This window comes from Arachis ipaensis, chromosome B2 (assembly GCF_059453495.1).
Source record: "Arachis ipaensis isolate K30076 ecotype BB chromosome B2, ASM5945349v1, whole genome shotgun sequence".
Classification (NCBI taxonomy): domain Eukaryota; kingdom Viridiplantae; phylum Streptophyta; class Magnoliopsida; order Fabales; family Fabaceae; genus Arachis; species Arachis ipaensis.
In genome coordinates, this window is record NC_142437.1 from 74,457,712 (window position 1) to 74,478,718 (window position 21,007).

The 21,007-nt window shown below is 31.2% G+C and overlaps 2 protein-coding genes across 3 annotated transcripts in view; one reads left to right on the forward strand and one right to left on the reverse strand.

Moving 5' to 3' along the window:
- The window catches only part of LOC107610953 (Serinc-domain containing serine and sphingolipid biosynthesis protein), a 52,890-nt gene that overhangs the window by 16,191 nt on the left and 15,692 nt on the right, over positions 1 to 21,007 (reverse strand). For both annotated transcript variants that reach the window (XM_088505091.1, XM_088505090.1), the window contains exons 4-9: positions 17,326 to 17,485; positions 16,076 to 16,100; positions 14,546 to 14,635; positions 14,092 to 14,272; positions 3,349 to 3,422; positions 2,782 to 2,851 (exon numbers count right to left, since the gene is read on the reverse strand). In XM_088505091.1, the coding sequence (XP_088361217.1) occupies positions 2,782 to 2,851; positions 3,349 to 3,422; positions 14,092 to 14,272; positions 14,546 to 14,635; positions 16,076 to 16,100; positions 17,326 to 17,485 (600 nt within the window). The remainder of the gene's footprint in view (positions 1 to 2,781; positions 2,852 to 3,348; positions 3,423 to 14,091; positions 14,273 to 14,545; positions 14,636 to 16,075; positions 16,101 to 17,325; positions 17,486 to 21,007) is intronic.
- Positions 8,549 to 9,988, forward strand: LOC107625374 (uncharacterized). The gene is made up of 3 exons (XM_088505092.1): positions 8,549 to 8,826; positions 9,388 to 9,445; positions 9,851 to 9,988. The coding sequence occupies exons 1-3, from the start codon at positions 8,549 to 8,551 to the stop codon at positions 9,986 to 9,988; spliced, it is 474 nt and encodes a 157-aa protein (XP_088361218.1).

Sequence of the window (21,007 nt, forward strand, 5' to 3'; positions counted from 1 at the left end):
ATGGAGACTCACTGTCGCTATCGCATCATCGCCGCCGTTGTTGAGGGAGCTCGAAGAGGAGATGCAAGCCAGAACCAAGGAAGGAGGAGCTGTCGCCGCCGTCACGCCCTACTACTGTCGGCTCCGTCGCGTCTGTCGCCGCCATTGATTGAGTCCGTCGCTGGTCTGGAAGGAAGAGAGCACGCAAGAGATCGGAGAAGGAGGAGAGGGCGACGACGCCGGTGGGTGTCACTGCCACCATCGTCGTCGACGCTGTTCAGTGAGGGAGGAAGAACCGTTTTTTCTCTTTGCTTTTTCTATTGTTGTTGTTGCTTTATGTGAAGAAGATGATGATGGAGGTATAGTGGTGGTGGTGGTGGTGATGGTAGTGATAAAAGAAATGAGATGGTGGTGCCTTTGAACTCAGAGTTTGGTTCAGGCAAGGGCGAGACAGGGAAGGAGAGGTGGATGATGCGGATGATGATAAGGATAATTTGGGGATTTTATGTGATTTTTTAGTGTTTGGATAATTTTGTTATATGGAATTCATGTTTTATGGGTACAAATGGTAATTTCCTTTTTCTATGGGTAGATATGTCAGTGTTTTCAATTTTCGTGGGTAGAAATGGTAGTTTACTCTTCTAATTTTACAACTAAAATGTGTCACATGTCATTTTCTCATTATAATTGGAATCAAATAATCTTTCCTTCTAAAATTAAGGAATTCTCCTCTCCTCCTTACTAATTTTACAACCAAAATGTGCCACATATCACTCTCTCATTGTAATTAAAATTAAATCTTTTCCTCCAAAATTAAAGAATTCTTTCCTCCTCCTTACTAATTTTACAACAAAAATGTGCATATGTCACTCTCTCATTGCAATTGAAATCAAATATTTTCCTCCAAAATTAAAGAGTTCTCTCCTTCTCCCTCTTCCTTTCTCTATTTCTCTCATTCATTCAACCACTCTATCTATTTTATATATCATTATCAATATCAATGACTAATTACTAATTTGACAATCAAAATGTGCAACATGACATTCTTATTAGCATTAAAATTAAAATTAAAATATTAAAATTGAAATTGAAATATACATATATTATGTATCATATATTACTATCTAATTTAATAATCAATTGTGTCACATGACACTCTCTTATTAAAATTGAAAGAAAATATTTTTTTCAAAATTAATAAACTCTCTTCCTAAATTCTCTCATCTACATCTCTCAAATTTTCTATTTCTCTCTACTATTTTTGTCATCCGATATTTTTTTATAATTAAAATAAAATATTTTCTTCCAAAATTAACAAACTCTCACTCTCACTCTCACTCTCACTTTCATTCTTCATCTTTATCTTTCTCTCTCTTTTCTCACATTCTCTATTTTTTTTATCTTTTTCTTCTACAGAAAAATAAAATTAACAAAATAATATAATTTAAATAAAAAATAATATTATTATTGTTATTATATACATAGTATTTTAGTTTTTTATTTAGTTTTAAATTTTCACTGCTTATCTTTCTAATCTATATTTCTATTTTTCTTCTTTCAAAATTTATTACATATAATTTGGAGAGAATACTAATGTTATAATTAAAAGTTAGAATCAATATTTAATTCTTTTAAAAAAAATAATTTTGAGTTAATTTTATAACTATTAGTATAATTTTTATACTAATATCTTATTATATTTTTATATACACAGGAAAAAAAATATTATTTTTAAATAGTAAGTATAAAAATTAATTATTTCTATTTATATAACAGACTTAACAGTTAACATCTAATTAAATGTAAGAGTATACACGTTAAATTATTTTAAATTTTAGATAACGAATGTTAAAATTAATTATTAATAAAAAAAATAGACTTTTCATATAAAATAATAACTAAAAATTTTATTATTTAATTTTTTATGTACAAATACTTTGATATTCTTAGTCAGAGACTTTTGTCAACCTATGATTTTTTTTGTAAAAGTAGTTTAATTTTATAAATTTTTTGTGCCATGTATAATCTATACTATCAGAACAAAATAGACTATAATTTTAAAAAATTTATATTTTATGTTATTACGGATAAAAATACTAGTTATTGACTAATGAGACCTTATCTAACCTCACTAGTACGTGGGCAAAAAAGCACTCTAACTGTGTATGACTGTCAAACTTTAGCGGTTACGAGTAAAATATACATTTTGCATTATGCCATTAAATTACTAGAAAAAATAATTTTTTTAATTAATATTTTAATGTGTTTGACAAATTTTAATAATAAAAATATTTAAAAGATATCTTTTTTTAAAAGTCACAATTTACATATTTTTTTAAAAGATTTTTTATTTAAAAAATATTTTTAACGTAATAAATAAAAAATATTTTTATATTATTATATCTAAACATAATTGATAATAAATATCTACGTATAAAATTATTTTTATTGTTTTTAAAAGATAAATTACTTAAGAAAACATATTTCATAAAAATTTATCCAAATAAGTCTTTAATAAAAAATCTTTAAGAATAAACCAGTCAAATTAGTCTTGTAAATTTTAATTGAATCAAATTGAACATGTAAATTAACTAATAAGCATTATGTTTATTCAAACCTTGCGATATTTGACTCATGTCGATGCACATTTGTTAACATGAAGGACCAATCTGATTCAATTGAAATTTGAGAAACCAATTTGATTTAAATGGAAAATTTGAAAGACCAATTCGAAGATCTATTCTTCAAACTATTGCAATCTGCAAATGTAAAACTCAAAAACGAAGAGAGTTAGCAACTTACAAGTACAGTTATCCAACCATCATATCCTTTGTCTTGGTTGTGTATTTCACTTCTTATGGTTGCGGGTTCACTGAAATCCTCTCTCAAGAATGAGATCCATAATAAATATGCAATTTTTAGAAGAAAGTTCAAAACTTTCACATCCAAAACAAAAATAATAATCCACTTGCAGAAATAATTTCATGTTCCTACACTTTATAAATGCTTGAATAACCATGATAAGAAATCAGTTGCACTTACAAATTAAAGGGCTTTTTCCAAGTACTATGAATTTTATTTGATGATAGTAGGTTGAAGCACAACAAAAGTAATAGAGTTAATAGTTGGCAAAATATAGATCAAATTAATTATGTCTTAAAACAATCAAGTATGAACAATTTGAAAATTTTGTTTTCAAATTTGGGATGTTTTCACAATTTTTCTTTGATGCTTTGATGGTAGTCTCGGTGCTAAACATTTTAGTGTTGTTAATATTAGTAGAAGACACTAGTATCACCGAGTACGTAATAAAGCCTTAAAGTTGTTAAAGAGTCAAAGAGATAAATAAGGGCTAGCTAGAATTCTCACCTTCTAATCGCACACCAACAGAGGAAAACAATGTAAGAAGCCATAATTCCCGAGGATAAAAGACCTCTGTTAACCTGAAATAATAAACATGAGGCTTTACTTATTTTAGTGCAAATTAAATCATTTGGAAAACAACCTATCTTAGTGTAATAAATAAATAAATGTAAAGAAGATATTCGGCCTTACGACCTTAACAGAAAATTTTAAGGAAACTTATTATATGGAATGAAGAGGGGAAGGGAAGGAAAATTAGATATGGTAAGGAACATATGCAGAAAACAGAGAGTTGATTTTTTGGGTTTGGTAGAAACTAAGAAAGACGTTATGAACAGAGATGTGGTGTCGCAGGCTTGGGGTAGGAAGGATCCTATTTGCGATGTTGTGAGCTCAATTAATAATGCAAAAGACATTTAATGTGTGTGGGACAAAGAGTTTATCTGTTTATAAGAAAGGGCTAGACTTTGGGAGGAATTGGTTAATTTGAAGGATGTGTGTGAGCTTCCTATACAATTTGGAGGTGATCTTAATGAGGTGTTGAATGTGGGGGATATAAAAGAATCGAAAGCACTAACTCTTAGCAGTAGTGAAGATTTTGGGTCATAGGTGAAACAAAAGAAGTTGTATGAACTGGAGTTACAGGGGCATAAGTTTACCTGGTATGGCAGTAATTCCAGTAGTAGAATTAATAAGGTGTTTGTCAAGTATGGATGGATGGAGGTATGTAAAGCTCTCAGTTTGAAAGGGTGTGCAAAGGTGCAAGAGGAATGGGAGAAATCAGAAATTTGGGGATGGTAATGCAATTAAGAAATCGAGGAAGTTGAGGGAGCCGCTGCGAAGTTAGAATAAAGAGAAGTTTGGCTACATTGACTACAATATTGAGAAAATAGAAACTATGCAAAGGATTGATGATCTTTTAAAAGAGGGAGACTTGGATGATTGCACCTTAGCTAGGGAAAGAGCTTTCAGAGTGTTAGTGGGGAATTAGTACTATAAGAAGGAGTTGTAATTGAAATGAATATCAAGGTCTAGATTTACAACTTGTAAGGATAGAAATACTAAATTTTTCCATGCTATTGCAAATTCTTAAAGAAGGGCAAAGCCTATGGAGGATGTTCGAATTGATGGGAGGTCTTTTCGTGGTCCACAAAAGGTGAAGAAGGAAGTAACGAAGTACTTTATGAGGTTATATTCTGAGGAGATTCTAAGGAGCAGTTTCTGAATATAGGCTTTGATGTCTCTTTGGTGAAGGTTATTTCATGTGAGAAGACTAAATTGTTAAAAAAGATGCCAAATTTTAAGGAGATAAGAAAAATAGTATGGAAGTGCATCCTGAATAGAGTAGCGAGACGGACGAATTCAATCTCAAAAGGATTAGGTGATTTTGGGGGAGTAATTGGCAAGGATTTTGGTGCAACGGTTGCTGAGTTTTTCAAATATGGTATACTGCTAGATCAAGCAAACTTAACTTGGGTGGAATTAACACATAAGGAAGGTGGGTCAAAATAACTTGAATGATTATAGACCAAATAAATATGGTTGGATATACCTATACAGTAATATCAAATGTGGGTTTGTAGTTTGTAAGACAATACACTCGGTGAAGAAAAAAAAATATCAAAGCATGGTTGATAAAATTGGCTTCCATAATGTAAGACCTGGAAAATTTTAACAGTCAATTAATTAATTAAAATTTAGTTAAGATGGTTTAAACTGTCACAGTCTGGATTAAAAATTTAAATTTCATAATTTGAAAGATAAAATTTGAGCTCATAAAATTATTTGAAATGCAAAAATATAATTATTTAGAGAAAAACGCGTATCGGTACATGCTTAGGTCTGTCCGATACTGCGTATGAAAAAAATAAAAGTGTAAAAATGACCCAAAAAATATTTAAAATACAAACCAGAGCACTTATCTTTCAACAGGAAAAAGGACAAAAATATCCCTCACTTAATAGCTCTAAACACGTGGTCCATTCTCCATTCTCATTTATTCACACATTTTTCCCAAATTGAGAGAGAGAGGAGCTCGAGAAATTGAGGAGAGAAGAGAAATCTCAAGCTAAAAATAGTATTCACCTCTCTCTCTTCAAATCTACTTTTCTCACAAATTGGAGCTCTGATCGACGACCTGTTTGCGGCTACGCGTTTTTCTCGTCTCGCTCTACATTTCTATACTATTTTGTAGTGAGTAATCACGAGAACCTTATCTCGTTCCTCCAATCTTTACTGACTTCGCATTTTTGGGTATGTGGGTGTTGAAATTTGTGATTTTGATACTTTAGCGAAAGTTCAAGCTTAATTTCTAATGGAATTTTGACCTATGATAATGTAGAGTAAGGTAAGGAACTCTTCCTCTCTATTTCCCCAATTTGTGTGAAAAACCTAGTATGAACCATATGAAATTTGGATGTTATTAGATTGAACAAAGTTGCTTAAATGCTTGGCTTGGTTGGTGTGGATTGAGGCTTGAATTGAGTGCTTGGTTTGAATTGGTCAGAGAAAGAGGTTCAAAAGGATAGAAACTACCATCAATTAAGGTACGTATTTCGGTTTTGGATAATCATTATATAATGCTATGTGAAAACCTATGCTATTTGACCTTAAGATATTGTTAAATTGATGTTGTTGATGTTAATGGTTTAGCATGAATGTGTGAAATTGAATGATGGTTTGAATGTTGAATGAATTTTAGATCGGAGGTCGTGATTGATTGAGTTATATCTCTTGATATGTATTGATGTGTTGTGGTGCATCTGTTGAGGTTGAAATCCTTGTAGATAGTATATGAAATTAGATTTGGGATGATTAATTATTGATTTTGAAAAAATTGTGTAAGTTTAGTTAATAAAAGGTTAAATGATAATTTAGGTAAAAATTTATTGTTGGATGAGTTGTTAAAGAGTGAAAGATGGATTGGTTAGGTTTGGACTTGGATGAGGCAATTGGGAATGTTTTCAAAAAGAAAGTGAGTAGTAATTTTAATGTTGCATAAAATGTATAATTTGGTAATTCTGGTCAACTTTGGAGGGCTATAACTTGGCACTCGAAACTTGAAAATGAATAAAATTTATGTTGAATTAAAATTGAAAATGTCTACTTTAAGTTCGTCAAAGAATGAAGGAAAAATGATTTTTATAGAAAAAGTTATGGGTGTTTAAAAATTGGTGGTTAAAACTGAATTATGCATATTCTGCAAAGTTAGTGGCCAAACCAAGTTCCCTGCATATGTACCTATGCTGCATACGCATCATTACACTTTCGTGCGTATGCATGATGCCTACATACGCACCATTCACGCACCCTTAAAGGATCGAGACAGGTTTCGTGCGTACACACAAAGTCCGCATATGCATGATTGTGCTGATTTTTTGAAAATACTATTTTTGAACGGTTAAGCCTTTTTGGTGAGCTTGAAACCCCTTATAATCTCCATATGAACTCTGGAAACCATATTAAAGGCTTTAAATATGTTGGTGGTGGATATAATGTATTGAATTGAGTAATTCCTGATAAAAGTTTGTAATATGAAATATTTTAAATGTTGTGGGGATGATGGTTCGTCCCACTCATGGTGAGGTCAGTGGCTTTGTCCCGCTTACGAATTGGTGATGTTGATTGTTTTAATAATAGAAGTTATGATTGAGGATGATGATTATGTTATTGAGGATATGATTAGTGAAGATTATGATTATGATTGAATTGATTTGATTTGAGACTTAGGTCAAAAAGTGAGAATTTATATGAGGTTTATGATGAAAACTATGATTGAGATATATGCTAGCGCTTATGATTAATGATAAATTTGATGATGATAATGGGTTTGGTTGATGGTGATTATTGATTTGCAAGGACGTAGATTTTGTCTTGCTTGCATGGTTATAAGATGTGATTAAATTAGAAGGTGGCAGTACGTAGCCGGAAATTGTGTTGAGCGTGGCCAAAAGAAACAAAAGAGTGCTTTGTGGAATGGACAGCTGCACCGGTTCAACGGAGTGAGAAGAAGTTATGGTTATCAATATCTTTTGTAATTGTTTAGTATATCTAGAATTTCAGGAATAAAAAGATATTCTAGAATAAGATTACCTTAGTGGAAGAAACGAAATGGGAGGTAATACAAATGGTGAAGAATTGGAAAAACAGTCGGAAAATGCAAAGCGCAAAAGATTACTATAATGATACCAAGAAGGAATTTTGAATATGCAATTCCGTTTGTGTTATCTGATGAGTATTGTTTTGCTTTTGTTTACAATGCTTGAGTAGGTTGTTATATGTATTTTTTGTGTTGTTGCTTGATTTGAATAGGTCATGCTTGTTATTATCGTGATGTAGTGTCTTTTTAGGGGTTGTTTTACTGATTTATTATAGTTGCTTTGGTTTCTTTGGACTAAAGTTGTGTATGTAGTGACATTTTGTTTCCTTCACTTTCTGTTAGGATTTGGTGAGTGATTTCTCATTAAAAAAATCCTTCAAAAGAAAAAAAAAATACCTTAGTATTCAATGAAAAAATGAAGACACAAAAGATGCAAAAGACTGGGAAAAACATGTTCTTGCTTATTTTATTAAGAATGTAACAAAATCTTAGTAAATGCAAAGAAAACTTACTACAATTTTGGGAAGAAAGGAAAGTTCAAACTTGATTGTCCTAAATTGGGGGACCCTACTAATAAGAAGAACAAAGAAAAAATTGTGAAGGAGAAAGAATCATTCTCAACCTTTCTTAGTGATTTTGAGGAAGAACCTAAGAATGAAGATGAGATCAATGACCTGGAAAATCTTTGGTTTTTCATTATAAAAAAGAAAGAGATTGTTAGCTTCATATATTTCAGATAGAGTTTTGATGATTAAAAAATTTTATTAATATATTTTTAACAATTTTCTCAACTTTTTAAGCACTCGATAATTTTTTTCTAAGTAATTTATCACAAACTAGAAGATATAACACTACCAAAAAAAAGCATTGATTACCATTGATTTTACCGACGGATATAGCATCGGAAATTACCGTCATATATATAAGGGGATTTTGCAATGGTTGCAACACTAAATTTGTCATCAACGATACTTCATCGTCGAATTTATATTTTGGATCCTAAATCTGACAAATACAAGTGGCGTAAAAAAAATATTTAGTGGGCATGCATTTTATCATTGGATTTGCGGTTTGGAAAAATCTGACGATAAGGCAATTAAAAGAAACATGTCGAATTTGCGAATCCTTCCCTACATTTTTGTAACATTATCAACCTCACTTCTCTCCCCTCTCTCTTTCTCTCTCACTGTCAGTCCCCATCCTCATCACCATTCGCCTCCAAAATTTCGTCACTGGTCACTTCCCACGACTCCAGCCATCGTCGCCGTTGAGGAGTGTCCACCTAGAGCTTGTTTCTGCATTGGGACGTCGCGTTATCTCCTCTACGAGTTGTTGCCACCACTTGCTTCCATCAGTTGTGACGCGTCCCTTCTCCCTTCATCCAGGTATGTTTATTCTTTTCATTCTTCCAATTTTGTGTATTATTAACATTTGCTAAACCCTAACTCTACACCCTTCTCTTGTGCCCCTACTGACCACCGTTGTTGTCACCATGTTAGAAAAGTCTTCCATATCGCCATTATCTCTAAATAAGTAATTTTTTTCATTTTCCTTTTTTTAGATTTATGTTAATTTTCATAGTTCTAATGTATAGTAATAGAATTTTTTATTCTATCTTTTTTATTATAAAATTGTGATATAGTTAAATTTAGATTAATTAGTTTAGTGTAAATAGTATTTAAATTAGATTAGATTAAGTTGACTAATTAGCTTAGTTTAGATAAATTATGGTAATCAGTTAGATAAATTAGGATAAATTAAGTTAATTTAATATTAATTAGGATTTTGGAATTAGATTAACTAGTTAAATTTTTTTAAGATTTAAGAAATATTTCTGAAATATTTGTGTAAGTATTTTTACAAATTTTATTAATTTTGATTATTAATTTTTATATTTTATTAATTTTATTTTTATATTAGTTTTTTTTTGTTTCAACGTCGTGTAGCTTTAATTGTGGGTTGTTCATGTTGATAATATACGTCAATATTTCGTGCAGTATTAAGGTTGGTTTTTTTCTTATCTCTAAACATATTAAATTGTTTAAGTTTTATGTTGGACTTACTTTTCTTAGGATAGAGTTGTAGGGCAGAAGTGGAAGAAGGTTGCTTAATTGCGCCTTCTTGATATCCTTGTTTGCTAGAAAAGTGCGGAGTAATAAGGGGGTGTACATTAGAACGGCTAGAGTTTGATGTTTGCTTTAATATTTGTTTGTTTTAATTTATGCTTGCAATTCTTTCCTATATAAAAATTGAGGTTTTTTTTATAGAGGTCTATAAATTAAGGTAAAACTCTGCCGATTTTTTGTTAAAAATTATTTAAAGTCATGTTTGGTTTGTAAAAATTAAAAATTATATTGGTGGAGGTCTCTAATTATAGTTGAAACTCTGTCCAAATTACATTTGTTTCAGGTAGATATATCAAGCAAAGATAGTGGCTGGAGTCAGAGTCGTGGTTGGGGTAGAGGGCTGGTGACTCACACCCTAGAGACTACTCAGTCACCCTCTACATCGACTATGCTTGCGACATCACAGGCACAAGTCCCATAACACCAGCCATTCATCATGATCCCAACCCCAATTATGTGGGTCCTATGATGGTTGCTTCTCCTCATCCTCAGCTAGAGCAGACTCTTCCACCCCCTCAGCAGACCCCTACATTCACGCCACCCCCCGTGACAGGCTCTACAGCAATGCCAACCTCCCTTCATGGATCCCAGCCAAATCCTGCAGCACAACAGATCACTAAGATGACGATTTATCCTGATGGAATGACTGGATAAAAACTTCTCTAACTCGTATATAAATACAATTTACATTGAAATTGTTTTAATGTATATTTTTACTAAGTGTAAGTTCTTCGTACGTAAGTTTGCACTGGATAATAATGCTTGTATACAGGAGTGTACAAAGATTATCAAGCTAATGTACCCTTGGCTGAGCTACAAGAAGGTTCCTCATGATATCAAAATGTGATGGTTTGATAAGAGACAGTAATATTACTGTCAACTTTGCCTTTTAGTTTTATCTATCTTTTCATTTATGGAAATAAGATCAACGAATTAATCATCAATTATTTCCTTCTATAGGAAAAATTCATGTGGGATGAGGCCCAGCACTAGATGATAAAAAAAGATCTTCCACCACCGCATGGCTAAACGTTTTCAGCAGATGTTAGAGGACGTGTGGATAAGGAGTGATAACCATTTGCAGTGTCTTCAACCTGACATTAAAAATATCTTATATTTGTACAGCAAGACGGATGAGGGTTTCAGACATCTCCAAGCCACGAATAGAGCCAACAGGGCATCAACCAAGGCATTGAAGTACACAAGAAGGTTGGCCACGATTATGAAAATAAGGGCCAAAATAGTATAAATTCTTTTAACATGTTAAGCTAGTTTTATCTTTGTTTCCTTAATTAATTGTCACTTCTTTTGATCTGCTTGTCCAATATATGAAGACAAATTCATTGGACTATCATGTTACCATGGCAATGGTCTTCAAACAAGTCCATGCGCTCAAGGAGAACAAGGAAAGATTTGTTGCTCTACGATAGTTTACATGAGTAATCGACTAAAATAATTTAATAACATACTATTATAACTATAGTTATCTTAACACTCACATGTCATGTGTTAGGATTTATACACTCAGAACTTTGAGGTTGCAACCTAGCAATTTCAGCAAAATGGGGAGGATGGCAACGCCTCAAGTGCATCCGTGGTGAATCTTGATGCGGTGAGCTCCTCGATCGCACACATGGAAGAGAGAGATGCTTGGATGTGAAGATAAAGTCCTTGAAATAGGAGTTCAGATAGGAGCTGAAGCAGATACTGCACATGCAACATCAGATAGCGATCTACTATGAGCATATGTGCGTGGGTGACAATGCCGCTACTGGAGGAGGGGGATCCTTGTCATCTGCACTTGCACCCCGCATCAAGACAGGCCACACGATTAGGAGGAGGAGGACGCCGGCAATTACGAGGTTCCATAGATATTAGGATTTTGTTTTGTCTAGTGTGACATTACTATTTTTTATTTGGTTACATTGACAACATCACTTTATTTTATTTTTGACATTTTTTATTTCGCATTTTAATTTTTATTTTAATGAAACATATTTAGCTTTTTATTATTTTTATTTGAATATTAATTATGATAACGTGATCCTAGTAAAGTAGGTTATAATAAAAAATATTAATTAAAATTTCTATTACCATTGAATTTTGTAGGAGAAAAATCTGACGATAACCTATAAATTAATTTTTTAAAAAATTAATAATTAATATTACTGTCGGATTTTTTTCGATGATAAACCCTAAACGTATTGGGCGTCCTGAAATCTATTACTGCCGAATATTTTCAATGACAACTAACAGGAAATTCAGGTAATTTGATGGTAACATATTACCCGGTGACATTTATATTGTTTGATTTTTTTATAGTAAATTCGATGATAACAATATTACCGTGGATTTTTTTGCTTAAATTCACCATTAAATTCGACAATTTTCAATATTTTTTGTGCTGTAAGATATTTGAGAAGGGCATATTTGTTACAATAAGAACACTATAAAACGTGTTTCTAAGCTATCAATCTACATTAAAATATGAAAAGTCTTGATTCCAACAAATTTAGAAGCAAGTGAGATGTAATCATAGGATCTCAAAAGAGTATTTAGACCAACGGACGTTTTGAATCCAAAAAAATTTTTTGAAAAAGAATATTTCTCTCTTCTATTGAAACTACAGAATGAGTTATATCAAATCTGCAAAAAGAATTGTCCAAGCAAAAATAAATGTATACTTCTTGCTCATAAAATAATGAATAAAGTACACAGTGAAGGAAGAAGGTTTTTCAACATCTCAATGACTCTTTTTTACTACATATATATGAGTCAAGGGAGCCCAAAAAACCTAAGAAGAACAAAGTGCTACAAAAATATTTCCATGCAATGTCTCGTCTTACTTAAGTTAGTAGTTTTCCTTCTTTCAAATTATACTCTCTTCTTATCTCAGAAGGGAATTTTTAGTTATTTGTAATCTAGGTTATTTATTGTATATCATATACTAAGTTAGAAGCTATACATATATCTCATACACAATACGTTTGTAATCTTTGTATTTTGAACTATTAAATCATTCTTAGCTAGAGAAGACTTGAATCAACAATATCTAATGTTTTTAGGTTTAGTAGTAATCTGAGTCAAATTTGTCTTAAGAATACTTGAAAAAATAATATTTAAGGTTCTTAGATTATGTGTGATCTAAGGCAAGTGTAACTTAAGAAGACTTGAGGAAATAATATCGTGTAACATTGCTTTAAATACTGGATAATCTCAATAGTTATTGGAGATTGGATATAGGTAAGTCTGGCTGAATCAAAATATATCGTGGTGTACCATCTTTTGAACTCTTATATCCTTTTATACTTTTAGTCGTTATACTCTTTTAAAGGTCTCATAAATTAGTTTTCAGAATATACCTTTTAGATAGAGGTAAAGATTTAGAAATTGGTTTTTAAAACTGAACTTTAAGTTTTCTACTTAGAAGCTAAACTCACGATTTTGTTTGTTGCTCGCAAACCTAATGCTTGATAAGCTTTCTGAGTTTGTGTTTGTGTTTGTTTTAGAAGAAGAATTTTAAGCACAATACGACTCTTCTTCTTGTGCACTTATAGCCATTTCAAATATGGTGGAAAAAAAGAAGTGAGAAATCAGTTTTCTCGTGGAAGTGATGAAATCAGAAATTGATGCATACATGAGATTATATTACCTATATTACACCTATAAGTTGTGGCTATTTTCTCAAACTTTGTTAACCCATAATACTTGTAAATAGGATTTCCATTGTTATGGATTGAAATCACGTGTCCCACTACCATGTTATTATTCGTATCTAACCAATCAATAAGAATTAGACATTTCGTTAAAAAAGCTTACAAATCACCAAATTAATCATAAATAAAAATTTAAACAGACACATGTCCAATAAAGTTTTTCGTTAATAGAATATGATGCAAATATAATATAGTGAGAGTGTAAATTATATGAAAAACTATTATGAAATTACTCACCCAAAAATTTAAGTTGATAGGACGAGGCAACATGAATAATTATATATTTAATGCTCCCCTTAAGCAAGAGTCTCTTTTAAATATGGAAAAGTCTAGCAGGGGCAGCAATTTTATTGAATTTTGGCCAGCATGTAACCAGTAGAAAAATGTGAGTCATTAGATGAAATCTCATACCAATCTCACACCATTAAATCATTATTGATGACTATTTGATGGCTACCAATCACAAAAGTTGCTGGTCCCCTAGCATTATTCTTTAAATATACTTAATTATTGCATAGACTTTTTTTTATTTACCTTATGTTATTTTTTTTCTTTTGAGTTTGTTTGATTTTTGCATAGGCTTTCTATTCTTTTTTTTATTTGCCTTATGTTATTTTTTCACTTTTGCAATTTACCAAATATTGAACTCTAGACCTTTCAGACATAGAGTTCTAATATCGTAGCATGAAAATATTCATCTCAAAAACCTAAGCTAATAGAAAGATATAATCATTCGCTAATAGAAAGAAATAACATGAATGATTATATGTCTAATAAAATTCATTCACACAGAAAAAACGAAATGTACCTTTGGGTGTAAAGATACAGCCATCATAACAGCAAGTAGAATTGCAGTCCATGTGATGAAAAATATATTGAGAGAACATGAAGATCTTGAGGCATATGATTTGTACATATACACAACTCCACATAGAGATGCAACATAGAACAGTGTTGACATGAAAATCCCAAGGGACCTCCTCTGCCAACTACAACAAAATGTTCTTTGTATCAAAATCTAAAATTTTCCAATGTAAGATAAAATGTTGAAAACGCCCTGAACTCTGAAGTTTTGTAATGTTAAAACTCGAATCTGATTATCTCTATTCTCCGAAAGTATATTTATTTATGCAATTGTTTAGATTTTCAAAAAAAAAAAAAAAGGTGACACACCAGTATAATTTGGAAGGCCAGGCCGGTGTGTCGGAGTTGATCGGAAGAATTGTGTAAATAGCAGCTTTCTGTTAAAAATAAAAAATTACCGATGTTTTATTTCTTCGTCTGGAATCCAGTAGTGACTCCACCATGTGATAAAATGGACAACACTAACAAGCTGTAGAAAAAGAAAAATTCTGTGCCAAAAAGAGAGAAAAAAATAATGTGTAAATATGAACCACAACATGGATGTTAGTACAGCTTGTATCAAGAATATTTTAGTAAATTAAAGCAAACTACTAGCCTTTTCCACAAATTTTAACTATCATAGGAAAAGAAAAATAGAAGTTACTTATACAATCAGTAACGAATCGCAGAAACATTTTGAATTATTCTGTGTTCTTTCTTTCTTATCAGTCACTTTATTTAATTTGAATACATAATTGTTAAAATAAATTTACAATTAAAAGTAATTTGAAGATGATAATCCTAAATAATACTTAGTTAATTGAGAGAATATAACACCAAAAAATATTGAGAGAATAATAAAATAATATTAAATAGTTTTATAAATTAAGAGTGTAATTAATAATTCAACAATAAGTATTACAATAAAAAAATAAGGGACAGATTTTGTGGAACAGGACAGAACCACATTATTAAGTACCTAGTTTAGATAATAAATTATTAGAGCTTGGCATCTTAAGGAATCATATGGTAAAATTTTTATTTTTGAAAAGCAGTTTATTAAAGTTGGCTTATGAAAAATAATTTTTTAAAAACAATATTATTTATGTTTGATAAATTAAATTAAATATAATTTTTAATACACCAATAAATGAGCAATAATAATTGTATTTAGTAAAATCATTTTTAAAATTTAATAGACAATAATAGACATAAATATAATAATAAATTTAAATAGTTATTAATGTATGATATTATATTATATTTTTAATTTTGATAAATATAAGTTATCTTTAAAAAGTATAATTACATAATTTTTTTTATTTATCAAATACAAAATGAAGTACTTGTCTGTTTATGAAAAATACCGACATATTTTTAAAAAGTTTCACTAACTAAACCTAATTTTGTAGAAAATATTTTTCATTCTCCAAATTTCTTATATTTATGTTTGGTTTGGTAAAAATTTTATTTCTCATAAATGTACGACTAATAAAAGTTATTTTTTAAACTATAAATTTTTAAAAATTATAATTTCTATGTTTATTAAATTAAATTAAAAGTGATGATTTTTAATAAGTTCGAATAATAGCAATAATCATATTAAGTAAAATAATTTTTAAAATTTAAATGACTACTATATAAACATAAATAGAAGGAGAACTTTGATTGTGAAAATAATTTGAGATTAATAATTAATTAAGAATAAATATGAATATTTATTAATATATAAAATTATATTATTAATTTTTTAATTTTGATAAATATACATAAATTTTAAAAAATATTTTTTAGCTTTTATAAGTATCTTTAGCATTTTAAACTTCATGTGTAATTATATTTTTTTTATTTATCAAATATAAAATGAGATATTTATATTTTTTAAAAATATATGTATATTTCCAAAACATTTTACCAAATAAAGCATGAGCAAAAAATCTGATACTTACCCAGCACCAATACGTGCAATTTCACCTGAAATAAAATATGTATACCATAGTAAGTTCTTAGTCAATGATATATTTAAGAGAAGAAAAGAAAGAATCTATAAAAGATACGATATGATACAGAATATGAAAACTTATGTTGTCGGACATAGAAACACGTATATAAATAATATATTTATTATTAAACCAATAACTATTTTTAAAAACAATCATATGATATATATATATATTTTTTTAAAGTATATAGATATTCAAAAAATAAAATTTTTAACCTTTATATTTTAATAGAATTAGTAAAAATTGTGTATATCATATGTACATAAAAAAAAGTTATCTAAAATTATACTATTTTTTTATCATAATATATATGATTGATATCTTTATCATTAGAAAAAGTTATTTTTTTCAACTACAATTTATTAAGAGAAAGGTGATAGATGAGCAACTTTAAAAATACAATTTTTTTCATCAATTGGTGAAAAATCATTTTCGATAATATCTCATATTATAGTTTCTCTTTTATTGTATTGTGGAGTTTTTCTTAAAAGAAGACGAATATTAGCGCCGACAAATACTAAATTTTCTATACATTTAGACTTCAAGTTGTTTCTTTTAGAAAACAAATAAAAGAATAAGTGTTCCAATTCCTTTCACAACAAAAAAATGAAGATGGTTGCCCTAATAATCTAAGAGTAATTAGTTGAAAAAGTTTTGATTTGTCACTATAAATTAGCCACCAAAATTTTGCATCAACTATGCTTCTATCATTCAAAGAGTCATAATTATCAAAAGACACCTTTATCATTAGAAAAACTTGTAAATTTAATGTTTATTTTTCTCTTTTATTTCATAAAAAAAAAATATATTTTTTCAAACATTTAACTCTTTCATTAGTGATTTCAATATCTTGATGAGGAAAAATTCGTATAAAAAAAATACATTATAATTTTAAATAAAAATAATAAATAAAATTAATGCTCAAATTAATTCTTAAAATTTTAAATTGACTCTAATTTTTAATTGTTTCAAATTGAATCCTGAATTTTTAGAGGTCAATTTAAATATTAATTCAAACCTAGAACGACTATTATTCAAACTAATATCGTGGTAGTTTTGGAAAAGTTACTTTTAATAAACAAAATTGTTATTTAAGTACCATTTCTCACAAAGATCCTAGTGCTTCTTGTATGATAAAGGATTTATTCTTTCAAATTAATCAATTGTCAAAACTATGAAAGTTAATATATACATACCATATATTTGAACAAATTCTGAAGGCAACAAGAATGGGAGTGCCATTGATACAAGTAATAAAATAGACTTCAATCCCCACCATCCAGAGTGCCATGAATTCCGAGCTTCACATAATTTTCTTGTCTTAACTGTAGTAAGAAACATAACTAGGAAAAATATCTGAATTCATCGTCAAGGAAGATCCTCCATATTATTATGTCTAATTAATAAATGGATATGTAGATTATGTAACATCAGTTTTAATTTTTATCAAGATTGATTTTTAATTTTATTAATTGTGTGTTGCTCTTATTTTGAATAATAATTTTATATTTAATTATTCTATCGATACTTATAGTTTTATCGATTTTCAACTAAGTTCATATACTTTTATTTTTTTCAATTAGGTCTTTATATCATATTAAATTTTATAATTATTAAATCCTTATTAATAGTAAACGTTAAAAAATGTTTATGAAATATAAATTTATTGATTTACCCCATTCCTTCAACATAAAGAAACCACCTTTATTCCCTATTTCTCTACTCTCTGCCAACCTGACACCAATTTCCGAAATCACCCTCCTCCATTATTCAATCCAACCCTCTCAATGGTATTCCGCCAAATAAACACCTCGCTCCTAACCTCACCCCTTCCTTTCTTTTTTCCACCCTCCACCACTCCTCCAACCTCGTTCACCATCTCTTCACCCTTTTCTGTCATTACTCTCTCTACCAACAAGCTCTCTTTTACCATAGAAAAATTCTTGTCATAATCAACATAAATTCAGAACCAAAATTTTTGTAATCAATTTTTAGCATAATCAGAAAGAAAATTTTTGTCCTAATATTATCAGTTAATTACAGACAAAACACATAATCAGAATTTTTTAGCACTAATTATTTTAACATAATCAGTGAATAAAACTAAAACCAATTGAAAAGCAAAAGAAAAAATAGAATGAAGCAAAAACAAAATAAAATAGAAGCAGAAGTAGAATAAAGCAAAAGTATAATGAAACAAAAGAAAAGGCAACAGCAAATCGAAGCAGAATAGAGGCTGAATCTGAGACCGCAAGCAACGGACACAGACAACAGACGAGAAGGAAGCAGTTCGTCGATGACCTCTTCTAGCAACGATGGAAGCAACGGTGTCACTGATAAACCACTATTTTATAGTTTATATTGTGTTTAATTGTGTGGTTTTGTCATGATCCTTACCCACTTATTCATCAATTTAGCATGCATTTAGATTTCCTTCCTAAATTCAGTACATGTTTGAAAATTGCTTCCTAGAGACTTTAATTATTTATTTTTTTAATTCTCCTTTATTCCATTCGACGCCGTGATCTGTGTGTTAAGTGTTTCAGACTTTATAGGGCATGAATGAGTTGGAGATTGGAAAGGAAGCTAGCAAAAAATGGAAGGAACACAAGAATTTGAGGAGATAACCAGCGACAAGTGACGCGGTCACATGGCTCACGCGACCGCGCGAAGGAGTGCAATTCGCAGTGATGCGGCCGCATGGCTTGCGCGACCGCGCGGATTGGAAAGCGCAAGCGACGCGGTAGCGTGGACGACGCAAACGCGTGGAGAGGAAAAAGCGCAAGTGACGCGTCCGCATGGACGACGCGATCGCGTGACATGCGCGATCTGCATAATCAGCAGAATTCGATGGGGGCGATTTTGGACCTTATTTCGGCCCAGTTTTTGGCCCGGAACAGCAGACTAGAGTCAGAGAATATGCAGAAACAAGGGACACATTCATTCAGCAGTTTTAGATATAGTTTTTCACTCTCTTAGGTTTTTCTCTCTAGTTTTTAGAATTTTAATTTTCAATTGGTCTTAGCATTGGAACAGTGAGAAGAGTTATTTCCTCATCAAGACTTCATCATTCTAGTTTGTTCTCTTAACTTGGTTCTATTCTTCCATGTTCTTTGTTATGTTCAATTTTGTCATTCAGATACTTTTATGATTATTTAATGCAAGGATTATTTCTTTTTAATTCAATTTCAATTCCAATAATCATGTCTTCTTTTAATTCCCCTTCGTGCGCTATGGATTCTTTATTTATAATGCGTGAGTAGTTTCCTTACTTGATGGGGAGTTGATTAAAAGGAACTCTTGAGTTGGAAGGATTGAAAGAAAATTTGTAATTGGGTTAAATGTTGGATTGCTATCTTGTCACCGACGCCAATCCCTTTGAACTAAATGGGTTGCAACTTGTGAACAGATCTGGCATTCCCACTTGTTTGACTTTCCCTTACCTAGTAAAGGATAACCAAACAGAACAACCATTAATTATAGATTAATCTTACAATCAAACCATCAATGATAGAGATTCTAACCAATCAATTCCCAGTCAAGGCTTTTATTTATATTATTTAAAAATCCTCAATTCAAATTCCAATTTACTTAGCTCAACTTCTTGGAACATCTGATTAATAAAACAGCACACTTTTCTGCAACTCGTTGGGAGACGACCTGGGACTTAAAACTCTCAGTAATTTTAATTTAAACTCTCTGTGACATATTTCTAAATTGATAAGCAGATTCTCGGTGAGTTAAGAACTATACCTGCAACGTAACCATTTTAATAAATTTTTAATTCACCAGCTTCTGCTTCCCATCAATCACCCTCGCCGCCTCTATTTTCTGTGGCCTCCACCCCTCTCTTTCTCCCGCAACGTGATCTCTCTTTCGTAGTCTCTCTCTATCCATTTTTCTCTCTCTTCCATCATTCTGGGTCTCCTTCTCTCTCCGTGGCAGTGGCGGTGACGAAGAACAATCAGACTTATAAAGGATTTCCAAAACTTCTTCTACCACCAAGGCCGTGATAAATTCTTCGCTGCCAAGATCTAAAAGTACAACTCCACCGTCATCTGTACAAACATGTCACATGGCCCCTTCATCTCCTCCGATCCAAGAGTCGTAGCTCTGTTGGACGTTGTTTCTTTCCCTAACCTCTTTGACAACTCTAAGGTTGAGAAGTGCAACATTCTTGATGGTGAATGTCACTACAAGAAAAATACCCATTCAGCCACACTTTTTTTAAGCTACATTTGAAAAGCGTAGCCTATTCATAGAATAGGCTATGCTTTTCTCCGTGTTGCCTTTTTATATGAGAAAAGGATACACAATTGGTATCATTTAAAAAGTGTAGCCTTAGGTATTTTAGAAATCACTTATAAAACGTAGCCTTATCTAAATATCTATAAATACACTTTTCTCATCTAAGGGAACGCTTGTAAAGAGTAGCTTATTTTTTCTGTTTCGGGTGCGCTTTTAAAATGTCTCCTAATATGGGAATCCTCAATAAACACTTAGTAAAAAAATTTGTTGGCCCTTCCCCTTACTCACGCAGCAGTGCAGCACACACTCTTATCCTCACTCAACATACACAAATACGAAAGAGAGAAGAAATCAGAGAGGAAAAGGGAAGGAAGGAAAGAGAGGACAACGCCGTCTAGGGCTCCGCCGCCGTCGCCGTCGTCGTCGAGCGCCAGTGAGAGAGAGAGCTCGAGGATGAGAGGAAACGCGATGGAGGAGAGAAAAAGGAGGTGCTCCGTCGCCGCTGAAGCTCCACCACCACTGCTAGGGCTTGTTTAAGTCGCCGTTCTGCCACCGTCGGGCTTCTGTGCCCCCGCCGAGGAGCTCGAAGGGAGGAAGGAGGGTTGTATCGCCGCCTTCGTGCTCTGTCGC

Excerpts from the sequence above, each read along its gene's own strand:
- LOC107625374 (XM_088505092.1), top strand. The coding sequence starts at position 8,549 with ATGTCGAATTTGCGAATCCTTCCCTACATTTTTGTAACATTATCAACC. Across the intron at positions 8,827-9,387 it reads TCCCTTCTCCCTTCATCCAG|CTTTAATTGTGGGTTGTTCA; the intron begins GTATGTTTATTC and ends AACGTCGTGTAG. Across the intron at positions 9,446-9,850 it reads ATATTTCGTGCAGTATTAAG|GTAGATATATCAAGCAAAGA; the intron begins GTTGGTTTTTTT and ends CATTTGTTTCAG.